The sequence below is a fragment of the Chaetodon trifascialis genome, chromosome 14 (assembly GCF_039877785.1).
Source record: "Chaetodon trifascialis isolate fChaTrf1 chromosome 14, fChaTrf1.hap1, whole genome shotgun sequence".
NCBI lineage: Eukaryota > Metazoa > Chordata > Actinopteri > Chaetodontiformes > Chaetodontidae > Chaetodon > Chaetodon trifascialis.
The window spans coordinates 20,169,460-20,184,769 of record NC_092069.1 but is presented as its reverse complement, the minus strand read 5'-3'; the positions used below and the strand labels follow the sequence as shown (position 1 = coordinate 20,184,769).

At 42.5% G+C, this 15,310-nt stretch overlaps 3 protein-coding genes and 1 long non-coding RNA gene across 4 annotated transcripts; 2 read left to right on the top strand and 2 right to left on the bottom strand.

The window, feature by feature from the left end:
• Nucleotides 1–33: 33 nt before the first annotated feature.
• Nucleotides 34–4,868, top strand: LOC139342763 (uncharacterized). The gene is made up of 2 exons (XR_011603053.1): nt 34–355; nt 919–4,868. It is a non-coding gene; the product is annotated as an uncharacterized lncRNA (long non-coding RNA).
• A 667-nt stretch (nt 4,869–5,535) lies between these two features.
• Nucleotides 5,536–7,717, bottom strand: oip5 (opa interacting protein 5). The gene is made up of 5 exons (XM_070979967.1): nt 7,511–7,717; nt 6,927–6,993; nt 6,557–6,679; nt 6,190–6,271; nt 5,536–5,630 (listed from the first exon to the last, which is right to left on the bottom strand). Exons 1-5 carry the CDS (start codon nt 7,680–7,682, stop codon nt 5,547–5,549), a joined length of 528 nt encoding a protein of 175 aa, XP_070836068.1. The 5' UTR covers nt 7,683–7,717; the 3' UTR covers nt 5,536–5,546.
• Nucleotides 7,718–8,095: 378 nt separating this feature from the next.
• nusap1 (nucleolar and spindle associated protein 1) lies at nt 8,096–11,998 on the top strand. Its single transcript, XM_070980038.1, has 12 exons — nt 8,096–8,279; nt 8,421–8,489; nt 8,586–8,801; nt 8,992–9,112; nt 9,482–9,571; nt 9,669–9,781; nt 9,890–9,940; nt 10,027–10,199; nt 10,600–10,763; nt 10,865–10,981; nt 11,068–11,176; nt 11,294–11,998. Exons 1-12 carry the CDS (start codon nt 8,205–8,207, stop codon nt 11,379–11,381), a joined length of 1,386 nt encoding a protein of 461 aa, XP_070836139.1. The 5' UTR covers nt 8,096–8,204; the 3' UTR covers nt 11,382–11,998.
• On the bottom strand, nt 11,846–15,070 carry ndufaf1 (NADH:ubiquinone oxidoreductase complex assembly factor 1). The gene is made up of 5 exons (XM_070980039.1): nt 14,873–15,070; nt 13,675–14,214; nt 13,214–13,399; nt 13,001–13,075; nt 11,846–12,863 (listed from the first exon to the last, which is right to left on the bottom strand). Exons 2-5 carry the CDS (start codon nt 14,188–14,190, stop codon nt 12,723–12,725), a joined length of 918 nt encoding a protein of 305 aa, XP_070836140.1. The 5' UTR covers nt 14,191–14,214; nt 14,873–15,070; the 3' UTR covers nt 11,846–12,722.
• Between the last annotated feature and the right edge of the window lie 240 nt (nt 15,071–15,310).

The window sequence follows — 15,310 nt, the reverse complement described above, 5'->3', positions numbered from 1 at the left end:
GACAGCTCTCCGACACAATCGTCGCACTCTTCCGTTGGCTCGTAGTAACAGAGCGAAAATGGCGTAGAGCGGAGAGTGTGCGGAGAAGGGGACGAGGGGACCCTCTCCTCTCCGGAGTGGAAGGAGGGAGGAAAGCGGGCCCGGAGCTTTTCGGTTTATTCTTCTCGGAATGTGTCCTCACACGGTGCGGCCACTCTGCCTCGAATAAAGCCGCCATGCGTCCAGCGTGAGAGACCTAAATGTGTCACCGTAGAGGAAGAAATCCCCCCTGGCTTTTGTTTACCATTATGAGCGCTGCGGCTCGAACCACAGCGGAAATACCTCTGCATCGTTTCGGACCATCGCTCACACCAAGGTCAGTGCTTTTCACTCATGCCAGACCTGTGGACCAGCTTTAATACATATCCCTACACGGCTTCCTCATTTTGGGAATTGGCAATGGACTTAAAAGGGAAAATTCACTCTTACATTAAATATACATAACGCTATTCCGGTGATATCTATAACCTAAGACAACTCTCATCCTGAGCTGGCCGTCTACTTGGCCTGTCATCAGTCAATATCACCACACTCCATTTATTTTAACAGGTTTCGCATTTTTTGATAAATGATAAGTTAAAGTAATTTTTCAAGCTTAAATACCAAACATCTACTCTCAGCTTCTTTACTGTGGATATTTGCTGTTTTCTGTATTTCTAATTGTTTTCTTTTTAATCAAACAAGACATTTAAAGATGTCACATGGGGCTTTAGGGAATTTTAACATGCATTTTCACTATTTTCTGACATTTTATAGACCCTAAGCTGTCACCATAAGCAGATGTATAGATGAGATCATAGATATGGTCTTGTCTATCAGCTGCTCAGCTCTGGGAAACTGGATAATAATACAGAAATAAAGCTTTAATTTTTATTCTAGGATGGACTTTCCGGCTGAAGCACAGACTGGAGGGAGATCCCCCTTCAAACCAGCCCCAGCGCCGACGACAGATCACTTCCACGTCCACCCAGACGTGTGGAGGTAAAGAACGAAGAGTCACTGTGAAGATGACCTCTTTTGGGCTTTTGGGACACGGGTGTCCTCCTTCCTGCTGTTGCTGGGACACTGGCCCTCTCCCCTCCACAGAATCCCCCACTGTCCTGGCCTGTTTCTGCAGCACAATTATCCGTCAGGACATCTGCTAAGATGGCGGGCTAACGTGACTTCCACTACGCACAATCTGACCACGTCTACATGTAGCCAAAAGCTGGCTTTGCTGTCTCTCAGTTGTCTGAAAGAAGAGATGCACCAATCCATTTATTTCAGTTCTGATTCCAATACCTGAATTTGCATTTCTGCAGATCCTGCTACCAGAGCTCTTGAATATCATTATTATTGCTGTTGGTGGTAGTAAACCACACAGCACCTCTTAAGAAAAGAGCAAAAAATAGACAAAAATGCATTAAAATGTAATGTATTCCAAAGCAATTTATATCCACTGTAGGCTAAGGAAGCATCACACACAAACAGGTGTAGGAGTGCAAATTGCTTTGGCAGCTCCTTTAATGATTTTGGAAAACTCAAGTGCACAGCAATGCATCATCCACTCCTACTGAGTAGATTTCTATACAGTCAAAAGTTCAAAAATATCCAGAAAATTTCAAGAGTGCGATGGTAAATTGAAAATTTGTTTCTGTGTAGAGAAATAAACATCTACACTATCAAATAAATTCAATCAAGTAAGTGAACTATAAGCAGACTTTGGAATCTGGATCGGTAGCTGGATCAGTGACGTCAGCATCGGGGCCAGACACTGATACTGGATCAGATCGCTTCCGTCTTGATCTGAAAGGCTGAGGTGTCTGGAAGTCTCCCATCATTTGGTCATTTTCAGTCAGATTTGGGTTAGACTGTTATCAAGCTGCATGTAAACGTAGTCACTGACGCTTCCTGAATAAGTCAAAAAAAAAAGTCCCCACACGCTCTGATTAGATCAAAGCAGGTTGATAATGAACAAACTGCTCCCGTTTCCTGGGAAGACAGTAAAGACACAAGATACTGTAGCAAAGATCAAGGCCTGTGATTAAATTAGACGCATAGGGTGTTTTTTGTTGTGTTTTGTTTTTGCACTACCTCATCGCCGTAACAAGTCCAGCAGGAGTGAAAGGGAGCGCGATCAGTACAAGGAGCTGAATGGTTGTCAAGCGCCACAGCAGTTTCATATCGTACATGATTCCTGGATGAATCTGGCTTCAGTTTTAGAGCATTTTTTTCCCATTCACACTGTGGTCCCCTATGCATCTGCTCTAAAGGAAGGTAGTAATGTTTTAAGTCCATGCTTTAATTTTGGCACTTTGGGTTTCTTGCGATCTCCTTTATCGAGTCTGCAGGTTTATTCACAAATTGCAGGTGGAGACAGATTTGGCAGCATTCCCCCTCTGACTTAATCCTTGAATTCCTAAGATTCGGCAACTTACAGTATTTAAAGTTAGTCTTTTATTTTGAAAGTCTAGCTCGCTCTTCCTCCTTCGGTCTTCTCTTCATTTGGTCTTTGTCAGTCTCCTCCTTTACTTAGTTTTACTCAGTCTTTCCCCCTCAGATCTGTTCTCATTCTGTCCTTTCAATGCGCTAACAGGCGTCCTTTACATGCTGCAGGTAGAGACAGAATCAAAGTGTTTGATTCCAGACAAAATAATCTAAAAAATCATGCTTTGTCTCTACCTGCTGCTTGAATATGTCCAGTAAGCTGAGTGCTGAAAGAGCAGCTTTTATTCCTCTAATTGAAGCTTATGGTGGATTTGTCCTAATCTGAAGGAAACCCTGGTCTCATTCATTCATTTTGGTTCCTTTTCACATGATTTATATGAAAAAAAAAATCACATTTACCGGGATTTGTGCAATATTTGATCTTAACTGTCATGTTGTTGACCAAACTGTATATTGTATAAACAAGTGACAAGTTGTTTGAAAGCAACAAAATCACCAATGTCTTCCATTAAGATATGTATAGACTCATGTGCATTAGCTTATTTAGCGGGACTGTGGTGCCAACATTATAGTAGCCGTGCATGACCAGTAGTGATGCTTGCTTCATGAAGAATAGTGAAATCAACTTCTAGGCTAAGCTGGAGCGCAAGAAACCATTTGGGTGAATTGAAAGGACGGCAAATTGACGTACATAAATACGCCACATTTAGCCCTAAAATCGTAGACTAATGCAAGATCTCCTTTGTGTTCCTTTTCTCGGGTGTAGAATAAGTTGCATGATTGAAATACAGTGAAAGTGTGACACAATCAGGGTATGCAGTACTGATTCCAGTCGTTTCATTCAGGCGTACGTGCTCGATATAAGTAAGCGCTTTCTAGCAGAACTGCTGCGTGTTCTTTGGATCGCTCATGAAAAAAAAAAAAAAGAGATGACCTAAATTGTATTCATGCACTCTCAAGCATCAGAAGTATTTATTATGCAACAGCCAAAAAGCTCCCAAAAAAAGGCGTCTCAGATGTGACAATGATAGAAAATATTAAGAGTAGTACTGCAGTCTTAGATTTGGATAGACTTGCTCGGGATCCGACGTAGTGTTTTAGTCCTAGAATTCAGATCTCACCGTGACATCGTATTGTACATAATACCTCATAGTTTTGGGGATTCAGAGCGATATATTTTAATCCATAAAATTGTATTTGATTAGAGTTTTAGAAGCAATAACCTACAATAATGCATGAGTTTAGTGCCAGGGTGTAAGTGTTAAAAGGTCATGTGGAAAGGATTTTCCCTCCCTCCCTTTTATGCCTACGGTAGCTATCTGTTAGTCACTTTTGTTTCGGGAGTCGTATAATATTTGGCTTTAGAATACAGTATCGCTTATGGAGGTTTGGGATTCTTCCTGCAGAACAACGTACACGTGAGGACAGCTGTAGCATTGTGTTATTACACTGACAGATACACTAAATACGTATATTTTTCACAGACTAACTTCCCTGCCTTGTACTCCTTGAACACCAAAACAATAATGTAAACCAATCGGTACATGAGAAATGCTTTAAATATCAGTTCTTGTAGCATTTTTGCATCAAAACCCACCCTTCCTGTAGAGATGTAGACTTTCAGTAACTCTGTGGCTGCAAAGGACTTACTGAAGGAACTCGACACTTGTCTGAAAAGCACTTTCTCTCTATGTACTGACTTGCACCGTCATCATCACCATCCTGTCTTGAATACTGTGTTCTAAAAACCCTGTAATGCTCTCTGTGGGGATTTATAATCACAATTTATAAGCAAGTAGGCGTCATGAATATATGGGTTTAAAAAATATGCATGATTTAGCAGAATAATGAATGATTTGTATTGCATGCAATAATCCAACTTTGTAATGTGAATGAGTGTAATTAGGCTAATGAAACGTTCCTATCAGATGTTCTGCGGCAAGGTGACAACTTGGGGAAGGTTGTTTGACACAACAGCAAGCATGCTGAAGCAGCTTTGATCATCAGCTGTGGTTTTTACTGACTGAAGTGCACCAAAAAATAAGAAGTAACGGAGAGGAGTTTAGAGTTTTCAGTGTTTCTGCTCTCACTCTCTGTTGTGCCAAACGCCACCCTGGCAGTACAGCCACAGTGCAGCTGGAAAACACCATTCAACCTTTGTTCCCATGAAAAAATAAGTAACTAAAGCTTAGGTAAGATGATTAATGACATTACTTTGTTGATCAACTTTTCCACTGAGGAGGTGGACTGTGTAGAAACTATGCACTCCAGAGGGAGGAAATGGGCATGCTTATTATGTGTGAGCCTCTTGTCTGGTTTTGTATGAACTGAAAAAAAAAAAAAAGAGAAAAAGAATCTGTATCAGAAATTCAGCAATAAAATGCAGCATGGTGCCAATTGGATGGCTGCGTGTTGATGTTTCCTTACAGTTTGGGTGCAGTGGAGCGAAAGTCTGTAGCTTCCCATGTGAGGCTGGTATGCTTGTTTTTCAGCACTGATAGGTCTGCAGCTAACAAGTGTTTTCATTATCGGTTAATTGGACAATTGTTTTGACAATTTATTGTGAACAACTCATTATTTAGTCAAATTGTGAAAAATTCCCCAGAACCCAAAGTGACACTTCACATTCCTAACCAATAGTCAGTAGACTCTTCTTTACATTTCAGAAGCTGGGACCAGCAAATGTTTGAGATTTCTGACTGAAAAATGAAACAATTATTCAATCATTAAAATTTATTTCTTTTATTTGACTAATTCTGAGTGCTTTTACAGAAACCTGCTGGTGTGAAAATGACATTTCCTGAAAAATAGAAGCCATTTCACAATGTAGAACAGTCTTTGAAATCATCCCTCCAAACACAAACAGAACAGTCATTGAGTCAGACCAAAAGTGTGGGTTCAAAACAGATGAACTATTGTCTCATCACATCTTTACAAGAGTGTCCCAGAATCTAATATCCAGTTTATATACAGATAACTAACTTACAATAATTTACAATGCGAACTGGTCCAGCAGAGGGATTGGAGAACACGTGCTCCCTAACCCCGGGACCAGGCACAGTCTTGACTGCTTGTGCACACTATTGATTTGTTCCACCCCTGTTGGCCAGTCTGCTCTTAATGTGCGACATCTGATCCAGCAGCACGTCAAACTGCTGTCTCACCTGCCAAGGAAAGAGACACATTTGTGCTTTCAGTAAAAGCTGTTTGATTTCCCTGCCCAAAGCATGCATCATTCTTCATCAGCAGCATTTCCCTGCCACAGTCGTCCTTTGTCAGGCTTGAACTTTTGAACATGTAGGAAAACATCTGCAGGTACAATTCAAAGGGAACTGGCTTTGCAGGAATGCTGTTTTTCCACTCGAGCAAAGGTCTTTTTCATTACAGCCGAGGCTGATGGGTTACAGCCTGAAATGTTGCTCTGGTGTCAGACTCAGGCAGAACTTTCACACTTAATTACCTGCTTCAACAGCTCGTACTCCTCGGGGGACCAAATTAGTCTTTTGAAGGACTCATCATTTACAATTATTTAATTAGTTCCATAAAAGGGGCCAGATCGTGGCAGGTAAATTACCCTGTTATAGAACAAGTACGTGCTTATCATACACACCGGCAGTACTCAGGTTATGAGACCACAGTGAAGAAGGAAGTGAAGCACTGCAGTCGTACATACAGGTATTCATCCTCGCCGTCAGAATAAACTGTTAGATTTCGTTGTCTCACCTCTTTAATGCTTTCTCTGACGGGCTTCAGGTCAAATGTAAGCGTGGATGCTTTCACCATCGAGCCGCTGTTGAGGATGTAACTGCACAGAAAAATATGAAAGGTGAGATCTGAAGGATCAAGTGACTGAAAACCTCTTCACACTAACAAAATCTGTAGAAAGAAAGAGGGACGGCTCAGCTATGCAACTTCTGAAAATGGTTATAAAATCGGCTGTTTGATCGCAAAGATAAGCTTTAGAAAAAGCCAGTCACAAACTGGACAACGCTTATAAGGCACTTGTTTATTTTAGCCTCCCCAGACAGCAGTAAGCCTGTACACAAGAAGTCAATATGCTTTGTGTGCTCACAGAAGCTGCAGAGCTTACCAACTGATGTTTGCTTTGTTGAGGAGAAAGATGGAGCGAGCCGGGGCCAAACGCGGCGGGGCCGAGTGAATGACTTTCCCCACAGCAGCTTTGCAGCCACGGCATTTTAGAGGACTGTAGATGCTGAAAGGAAACGACAGCAGTGAAAACAAGCAGGACGCAGACATCAAAAAGCAGTAAGCAACCTGGAGCTGATGGGGGAGCAGAGAGGGTTCATGTGTGACTTATGCAAACGGCAGACTGATGCATGCAAACAGTGACTGTGTGCCTTGCTCAAGGGCTCAAGTCCAAGGACTTTTCCCACAAGTTCCAAGAAGTTGTCAATTGTAACGATGCTTTTATGTTGCAAAACCATTTTTTCCTCACTCACCAACTGGCCATTTCCCCTTTATGTCTTGACTCCTTTGCATCACTGACGACCACATCATCGGTTACTCCTGAAGACAGGCAGCAGGTATCGATTAATATGAAACTGGGATTAAATGCTATTATCACTAATGTGGGGAGGGTACAGTAGCCCTGAAAAGACAAATTAAAGAATATACCAGAAGACAACTTACAAAATAACATTTCACAAGTAGTTAAAAATGCAATAGGGTTAACATAATAAAACAAAATAATAAGAACTTTAGCAAAAAACACCAGCCAACTGAGCTACCTCCATTAACCTCTATCCACTGAGAAAGACCAGAAGACGTGGTTTCAAGATGCAGAAAAAACAAGATTTTTAGTGAAAAGCGTCACTTTTCTGTGTTGTTTCTATTTGCTTTTTTGGCCCCTCAGGGCCACCATAATCTCGACCTGCCCACTCCTAGTCCACTCACTAAGTTACACCACATACACACAAGTAAATTTACAGACATGAGCTGATTTTTTTAATATCTAAACTACGCAAACAACTCGTATGTTTTTTAACGCGTCCACAGTAATCGATGACAGATGAAGTGAACTTACTGAGACACATGATGGCTTCCATGCACTTGATTTCCCCACATATGCCGATGGAGTCCCCCAAAACCGTGTTGCACTGCTGGCAGTGGAGAGTCATCCGCTGCTGGTGTTCTGTCTCTATCACCATCTTTACATCGGCCATATATTGCATTAAGAGGCTCCCGTTAAATTCCATGTCAGTAATGTTTTACTGAGTCTCGCTTGCTAACGTTATTTCCCCGCTTGTGAATTTGAAGCGAGGTGTTTCTTCTTCTACTGTACCTCTGCGCGCTGTAACGTCGGTTTGCTCGGTGTAACACTGCCACCATCTGGCGTAATGGGACAAACGCCGATATAATGCCAAAGGACCTTCGTTTCAAGTATTCAGGCTAATGCTAGTGAGTGCTGAATAAGTTTATGCTGAAATTATTAATTTTTGCTCATCTTAATAATCGAAATTCAAGCCAAAACATTAACCAGTGGAGGAAAAACAGCTCGATACATTAACAATGGGCAGAACGCTGGAAATGCTCCTTCGTTCTGATTGGCTGCAAGGCACATCCGGTCGTACACAGGAGCCAATCAAATGGCCCTGCTGCTGTGTTTTGAATCGGAGACGTTGTAACGGCCAGGCGCCTACACGGCTCACAGAGCGAGAGAGTCTAAACGTGTGTTTGCTGATTTCTCCTCACGAAACGGACTAAACTTTTACAAAAACATGGATTTGGACTCCATGAAATATGCAGAGTTGCGAAGCATCGCCAAGGAGCTCGGCCTTAAAGCAAATATGAAGGTAATGGAATCGGCATTTTTAAATGAACGTTGCGATGCTTGTTCTTTGCTGTGAACGGCTGTTGGATGAGGCTAACAGTTACTGGAAGGTACTGTAACGACATATTGTAAAAACTACCTAACATTTTTTGTTCAACAACAGGCCGACAAACTCCTGAAAGCCATCAAGCAGCATTATCATCAAGAAACGAACAAGGAGGAGGACGGGCAGGTAATCCTGATCAATGAGCTGATCAGTCTTCAGTCATGTATGTGTCTGTTCAGACCTGGTGTGTTCAAACCGATGTGTTGTCTTGATGCCCTCCAGGGACAAGAGAGGGATGTCACTGCAGTCCAAGATGACGACAATGCGACCCAAGACAATACTGAGGGAAATACAGAGGCTTCTTGTCAGGAAGCAGTTTCCAGCCCCGCTGTGTTTGTCAACACACGTCGAGGAAAACGAAACGGTGCCAAGAGAAAGATGTCTGATCCTGAATCAGTGACTGCGTGTGACGCCAAGTTACCTCCAAGTGCTGCAGAGGTGTGACACATCACGACATGCTCCACACAAATGCACTCACAGAACTACAACTGAATAGCATGTAATAAACTCCCTTTGTATGGGAAAAGATCATCTTGCAAAGTTTGCATGTTTTTGTGCACGTGTATCCGCCACTGCTCCACTGATTCAAATATGGATTTAAGACTTAAATGACTGTTCTTCCTTTAAGGGCGATGCATCCCGTGGTGCCAAGAAGAGAAAAGTGTCCTCTCATCAAAGTGGAGCCGAGGCCGCTGGCGGTGGACAGCAGCCTGACGTTAAGGATGAAGCACCTGCGGCTGGAGATGCAGGTCAGTGGGGTCGTTTGGTGAAGGAGGAAAAGTCACAGCTGTTAGTTTTAGAGGTGCAAGGATCAGTCGATCGAAAGGATTTGGACAAAAGAAGTCATTTGAAGGCTTCACGATGGGTTCAGGGAGATTGAGATGAGCTTGCATTTTATTGACGAAACGTTTAATCATGAAAGTAACTGGCAGATTCATCCATAATGAAAATAATCGTTAGTTGCAGTTGTGGTTAATGCATCCTGCTTTGAAGAGCCTGTTCTTTCTCGAGCTCAGTGTGTTGCTGTTGTCTTTCGTCAGAGATTCTTGACTTTAACACCAAGCTATTATTATATACTAATCCTTTATTTTACATATATTTTAAATGTGTGTGTCCAGAAAAAGCCCTGAAAGTGGCCAAAGCTGGTAAAATCCCTCGTTACCAAGGGCTCAATCTCAAGAACAAGGCGTTGAAGCCCGTCACTCCCAGTAAGTTCTTTCTTTCTTTTTCCTCTCAATCTCCATTCAGAGCAGTAAGGACGTGATTTTCCCCTAAAAACTCTCAAAATAACTTTCTCTTTTGTAGACTTCAAAAAGCTCCACGAGGCACATTTTAACAAGATGGAGTCGATTGACTCGTACATCCAGCGGAAGACCAAGCAGATGGAGACTTACAGGAGTTCAGTTAAAGAACTGAAGGTGCTCGAAAACGTCTCATCTGTCTGACTTTTTTTTAAATGTTGTTTCTGTAAGTGAACTTGATGTTTACTTTGGATTTGTAAATTTACATCCCATTTTATTTTCTAGAATCTTTCAGACAAAACTAAACTGCAGCAAGCTGACAGCAAACCTCAAGTGGTAAGCATCACCGCTGGCTGAGCATCCATAACTGTACAGACGCCGCAGCTGCAGCGTCTGAACTCCTGTATGTGTGCATTCTGCAGAAGGCAAGTCGTGCTTCCATGTTCAGCCCCGTCCCGGTGGATAAGAGAGCGGCGGAGGACAAGCGCAGACACACTTTGCTGTCGGCCAGCAAAGCTCCTCCGAACAAACCTGCAGGGAAGGAAGTCGTTCCGTTCAGACCGTCTGTCCTCTCCACTCGCAGGATCAACGTTCGGTGAGTCGCTCTTTCTTCCACTGAGGCAGCAATTCATTTCAGTAGCCAGATACTGCTCACTCCTCCAGGAGCTTTAACAAATAACCAGCCATCACCGCTAACGTTTTGAACCTCTCAGCAGCTCTTATTGGACACATTGCTTCCTGGTCAACAGAAAAACACGCTTATTCAGATCACTCTGGAGATCCATATTCAATTTGGCATTAATAACAAACACCGACATTCACTTTGATATTAAAGAATCTTTGTCTGTTGCCCAAAAGTCGCATTCAATCCCCTTTGATTCAACATTGCCAAACCATAAAACATGAAAACTTCCAAAGCTGCTTGAATGCTTCTCATTGGCCGTGTCTATGCAGTATTCAGTGAGACGCTTTCATAATCGAATGTGCGTGTGCAGGTTCTCAGAAGCCACGCATGACAACGAGTTCAAGAGGTCCACGGTGAAGACGCCAGCGCGCATGTCGCCCTGCGTGACCTCGAGCACCCCACAAAAACAGATCGCTGATGGAGCAAAGCCCAACAGTGTCAAGACCCCATCTCTCTTTGTCACAAAAGCTCTGGGTACCTTTTGCCTTTCTGATCCGCAGACTGATATCTGAATTTGCCTAAAGATGTGAACAGAGTGAGTGATGTTTGTATTGTTTTCCCCTGAATTTCCAAAGGACCGTTCATCTTCACCGGCAACACGAGTATGTCAGCAACCCCCGGAACGCAAAAGAAGTCAACCTTTGATCTGAAGGCGAGTCTGTCTCGTCCCCTCTCCTACAAGCCTCACACAGGTACAGAGCCGCTTTTTAATTCCTCTGCTTCGCCGAAATCCAGCAGCAGTAGACGGACGAATCTGTGATGGTTTATTGTTTTATAGGTAAACTGAAGCCGTTTGGAGAGACCAAAGAAAACACGGCAGAAAAGAAGCCGCTGACCGCCGTCGGCTCGCATCAGAAGAATTACAAACAGCACCAGGTCCAGACAAGGTATGTCTAACATGGAAGCACATGCTGCAGGATAATCATTCATTCAGCATCAGTCTCTTATGGGTGTGTGTGTGTGTGTGTGTGTGTGTGTGTGTGTGTCTCTCTCTCTTATTTTAGGGGCCATAGGAGGGCAAAACACATGGAGGACAGGAAGCAGAAGAAGGAGAGTTTGCTCGGAGCAAGAAGAGGCCTTGTCATGATGTAAACATGCGCCTCTTGTTTGTAGACGTTTGTACAGCCGCTTGTTGTAAATATTTGGCCGTCTGCAGCTGACCCGTTCTTTTCTCTCCTTTTGGGGAAAGTAGAGAAGCTCACATTTTCTGCTATCTAACTGACCGTGCAGTGTTTTTAGATTTGACTCATACACTAGAATAAACACTTCATAGCTCTGAATGATGCATTTACTGTCATGCGTAGAGAATCCACATCCCCTTTTTGCTGCATTTCAAGCTGGTGCTTTTGTTCTTAAAAATTTTATGTCCTTGTTATATTTTTGCTCTCTTTTTTGAGAAAGACTGTTAAAAAGACATTTATGTACAAGATTTTCCTTGTCTGCGTTCTCCATTTTTAAATTAAAATTGTTGCTGCAGCTTTCCAAAACCCTGTGTTCGAATGTTTGTGCCCAATTATGATTTGATGTTGAAACACGTCCCACAAAAACTGACAGTTCACATGAAAAATATGTTTGTTAATCAAAATCTGGTTGGTTGATGCATCACATGAGTAGAGTAAGAGGATTTGATTTTTGTTGTTAAAGAGCAGCAAAACTCCTGTAATTGTAAAGTCAAAGATGTCACAAGCAATAAATTATCCTTGAATTGCAATAAAACTGCATTTATGGGTTTCTGTAAGAAAAAAATAGCTATAGATGAATTTTGGGGGGTCATAATGGACCACAAACGTACTTGGAAACCTAATATAGATGCATATAAAGAAAAATTTAGAGAAAGAGTTTTACATTTTAGATTTCGCCTCACGTCATTCTGCATTGTTTGCTTATTCCTCCATAATTTACAGCACAGAGATGCACCATGTGATACTAAGACTAAAGCTTTGTATGAATGTAAGAGAACAAACCAACAGTTTATCAAGTCACATGGTGAAATATAAAGATTCAGTTCATTTAAATATATTAGTCACATAAAGCTAGAAATGGACTATTACCTGAAAATCTACAGAAGCTGTTCATATTAAAATCAAATGATAGAAGGAAGTCAAGAGTCTGTGTGCTGCATTACAGCGTTTCAGTGTTTGGAGCGAAACTGGGATTCTATGGATGACGACTTAAAATTAACTCCACGACTACATGAATAAATTGACCACATTTGCTTGTTTTATGACTAGAAACACAACTCCTTCAAGGTGTTTAGCCAAGTTCTCCAGGTAAGAAATGGCTCACAGTCAGTGACGAATCACAAGTACAAGAATCCAGACATAAATTATAAGGAAGCATTACCAAGATTAACTGATGGGGTGGAAGTGACAGAGGAAAGGGGAAGTTTCAGTATACGGAGCTATTATTCAAAAACAGTCTTCAATCTGCCTTTCAGACTTCAGGATTCCTCTTGTACACCTCGTAGGCGAAATCCTCAGTGTGTGCGTAATCTTTGCAGATGCCAATGAAGTCGATCTCCAGCTGGAAGGGACCTTCAGCTTTATCCCCCAAGGTAAATCCAATGGTGTTTACCTACAAATACAACAAGGAGTAAACATAAACAGGGCATGGGAAGTTAAAACGTATTTGTATGCCACAGTTAGAGGTTAAAAAGAATAATTTATTTATGTATTCAGTGCATGTCAGTGCAACTGTTCCTTTGCTCTCACCTTGTCCAGCCAGACAGGATGCTGATCGTCCTGAATCCTCCCGCGATGTGTCAGGAAGAACTTGGAGAAAGGTATCTGTAAATGAGAAACACTCGAGTATTACAACGACTGTTTTCAGAAATCCTTCAAATATCACGCAGCTTTTCCTAAAAGTGCAACAAATTGTCATAAGAATCGTGTAAGACCTTTTGTTTTTGATTATTTTTCACTCGCCTTGACATCTTGCCAGTAGGGTCCTCCCCTGGTGTACAGGAAATAACAGTACACGTCATCTTTCTGGTGAGAGAAGTACGTTTCGGTTGCAAGGGTGATCATCCACGGGCGGCCATCGCCACGCACGCGCAAGTGCAGGGTGTTGAAACCAGACCAGTCGTGGTGTGTTTTTCTATCAAATGCAGCCTAGGAGAGAGAAAAGGTTTGGGTGTTAACTTTGAGGGCAGCTGCAGCGATCATCTAACTGAAGATCAGCTGAGACCTTTCTGGACCTCAGGTGTGGGCCGGTTTTCAGTCCAGTACAAACTTAAAGCACAGAGGAGGAAGAGGGTGTACTCTGTAAATTCAGCTGGTGTGTTAGGACTGACAGCCAATAGCAGTTCTGGGTTTTGGTTACATGCAAAAGCGGCTGGTGGGAGATTCCACAAACCTCAGGAAGAAAAGTAAAGCGGAGCACTAACCAGCGGCTGCTGTGAGCGCATGGTGCAGTAACCACTGTAGCGTGTTTCTCCGTCCCGCGGAGGAGCACAGTTCAGAGTCCCGTACAGGAAACAGGTGTTATTGTTTTTGCCAAGCTTCAGGTAAACCTCGCTTTGTCCTCCTATCTCATGGTCTGAGGACAGCGTCCACTGCTTCAGGCACTCTTGGCCTCTGAACTCCCATATCACTCGGTTCTGCTCCAGCATGTGCTCAACGATCGGTTTGCCCCCTGGGCCAATCAAGGGGTCAGAAATCTCCTTTGTCAGCAGATTGAAATGCTTCTTTATCCCCTCCAGCCCCTTGGAGAGGTCGAAATTAATCCTCTGCCATGGGAACTTGACTTCTTTGGGCTTGCCGGGTCGTCTGTATTCGCCCTGAATCACAGCTCTTGTGGGCACAGTGAGAGGAGTGACGGGGGAGAGGAGCAGCTGCTGGCGCTGGAGGACGGAGCTCAGCAGCCTCGCTGAGGGGAGACGCATGATGTTCGGCGGAGACATTTCAGAGGTGATATGGACGAATCACTGCAGGAACACATCACGTAGGAAAGTGGTGTCAGTACACTCAAGTTACATCACTGGTTGTGATGATCATGTCCAGTCCTTACATCATTATTTGGTTTAAAGTGCTCTGCCTGTCGATGATCTGCTTATTTTATTGGCCCTGATCACACTTGCATCACTTCTGATTGGACTCTTGGTAACTGATCAAATGTATTTATTGTTCAACTTTTTGACTTAATGGCTTAGCAGACGGTTCAGCTTCACTATTATCTCCTGGAATATGTGTAAATTTGTGTTAGTCATGTATTGGGTGTCTGACTTGTGTCTCTTTGCTTTTGATTGTACAAACCAATTTCCCCACTGGTGATAAATTACCTGTGCGTGCTGAATAGCTGATCACTGTAAATCTATTCACATATAAAGAAGTACAAAACCTTAGCTGGTCTGAGCTTCACACATTGCAGTTACACAATTACTGAATAATAATAATAATAATAATAATAATAATAATAATAATAATAATAATAATAATAATACCAACCGTCAGTTACTGTCATGTTAACCCACATTTTTAAACCATTTCAACATTTAAACATATAGCTAACATATACCTTATGTTACGTAGACCAAACAGTTAATGTGACAGTGAACACAGTTAGCATAATCTGTCACTACTCACTCTGACCATGTTGTACCAGAACGGGAAGGATGGATGTTTCACCGACTTCGGTTCTTGTTTTAGTTTGACTAAACCATCAAGTTTGCTCTTTAAAACACGATTATGGATTGGACTAATTCATAAATTGACTGTGTGCACTCGTTTGCACTTCCAAGGTTGTTCGGATCCACACCGGAGAGCCAGCGGAAACACTTGTGCTGCGTTCAGCATACATTCAGAGAAAAACGCAACGCAGAGGCGATCAACCACATGCGAGACCAGATTTACAACAGTGCAACGTTAAATTACCATGGATCGTGAATGCAGCTCTGGTGCAGCAAAGATTCCTGTCCTGACTGACGCACTCGCCGTCAATATGTAGTTCTGCTCTCGGCTAATTGTCAATGTCCTCGTGTCCTGGCTCAATGTTTTTCTTTATTTAAATTCCATAATGAATTA

What these genes read in the sequence shown, in the direction of transcription:
- oip5 (XM_070979967.1), bottom strand. Translation starts at nt 7,682, where the DNA reads ATGGAATTTAACGGGAGCCTCTTAATGCAATATATGGCCGATGTAAAG. An exon ending in AAAGGGGAAATGGCCAGTTG is followed by an intron (nt 6,680 to 6,926) that starts GTGAGTGAGGAA and finishes GTTTCCTTTCAG; the next exon opens with CATCTACAGTCCTCTAAAAT. An exon ending in TCAGAGAAAGCATTAAAGAG is followed by an intron (nt 5,631 to 6,189) that starts GTGAGACAACGA and finishes TTTCCTTGGCAG; the next exon opens with GTGAGACAGCAGTTTGACGT.
- ndufaf1 (XM_070980039.1), bottom strand. Translation starts at nt 14,190, where the DNA reads ATGTCTCCGCCGAACATCATGCGTCTCCCCTCAGCGAGGCTGCTGAGC. An exon ending in TGCGCTCACAGCAGCCGCTG is followed by an intron (nt 13,400 to 13,674) that starts GTTAGTGCTCCG and finishes TCTCTCTCCTAG; the next exon opens with GCTGCATTTGATAGAAAAAC. An exon ending in ATCCTGTCTGGCTGGACAAG is followed by an intron (nt 12,864 to 13,000) that starts GTGAGAGCAAAG and finishes TTGTATTTGTAG; the next exon opens with GTAAACACCATTGGATTTAC.
- nusap1 (XM_070980038.1), top strand. Translation starts at nt 8,205, where the DNA reads ATGGATTTGGACTCCATGAAATATGCAGAGTTGCGAAGCATCGCCAAG. An exon ending in CTTTGTCACAAAAGCTCTGG is followed by an intron (nt 10,764 to 10,864) that starts GTACCTTTTGCC and finishes GAATTTCCAAAG; the next exon opens with GACCGTTCATCTTCACCGGC. An exon ending in CTCCTACAAGCCTCACACAG is followed by an intron (nt 10,982 to 11,067) that starts GTACAGAGCCGC and finishes ATTGTTTTATAG; the next exon opens with GTAAACTGAAGCCGTTTGGA.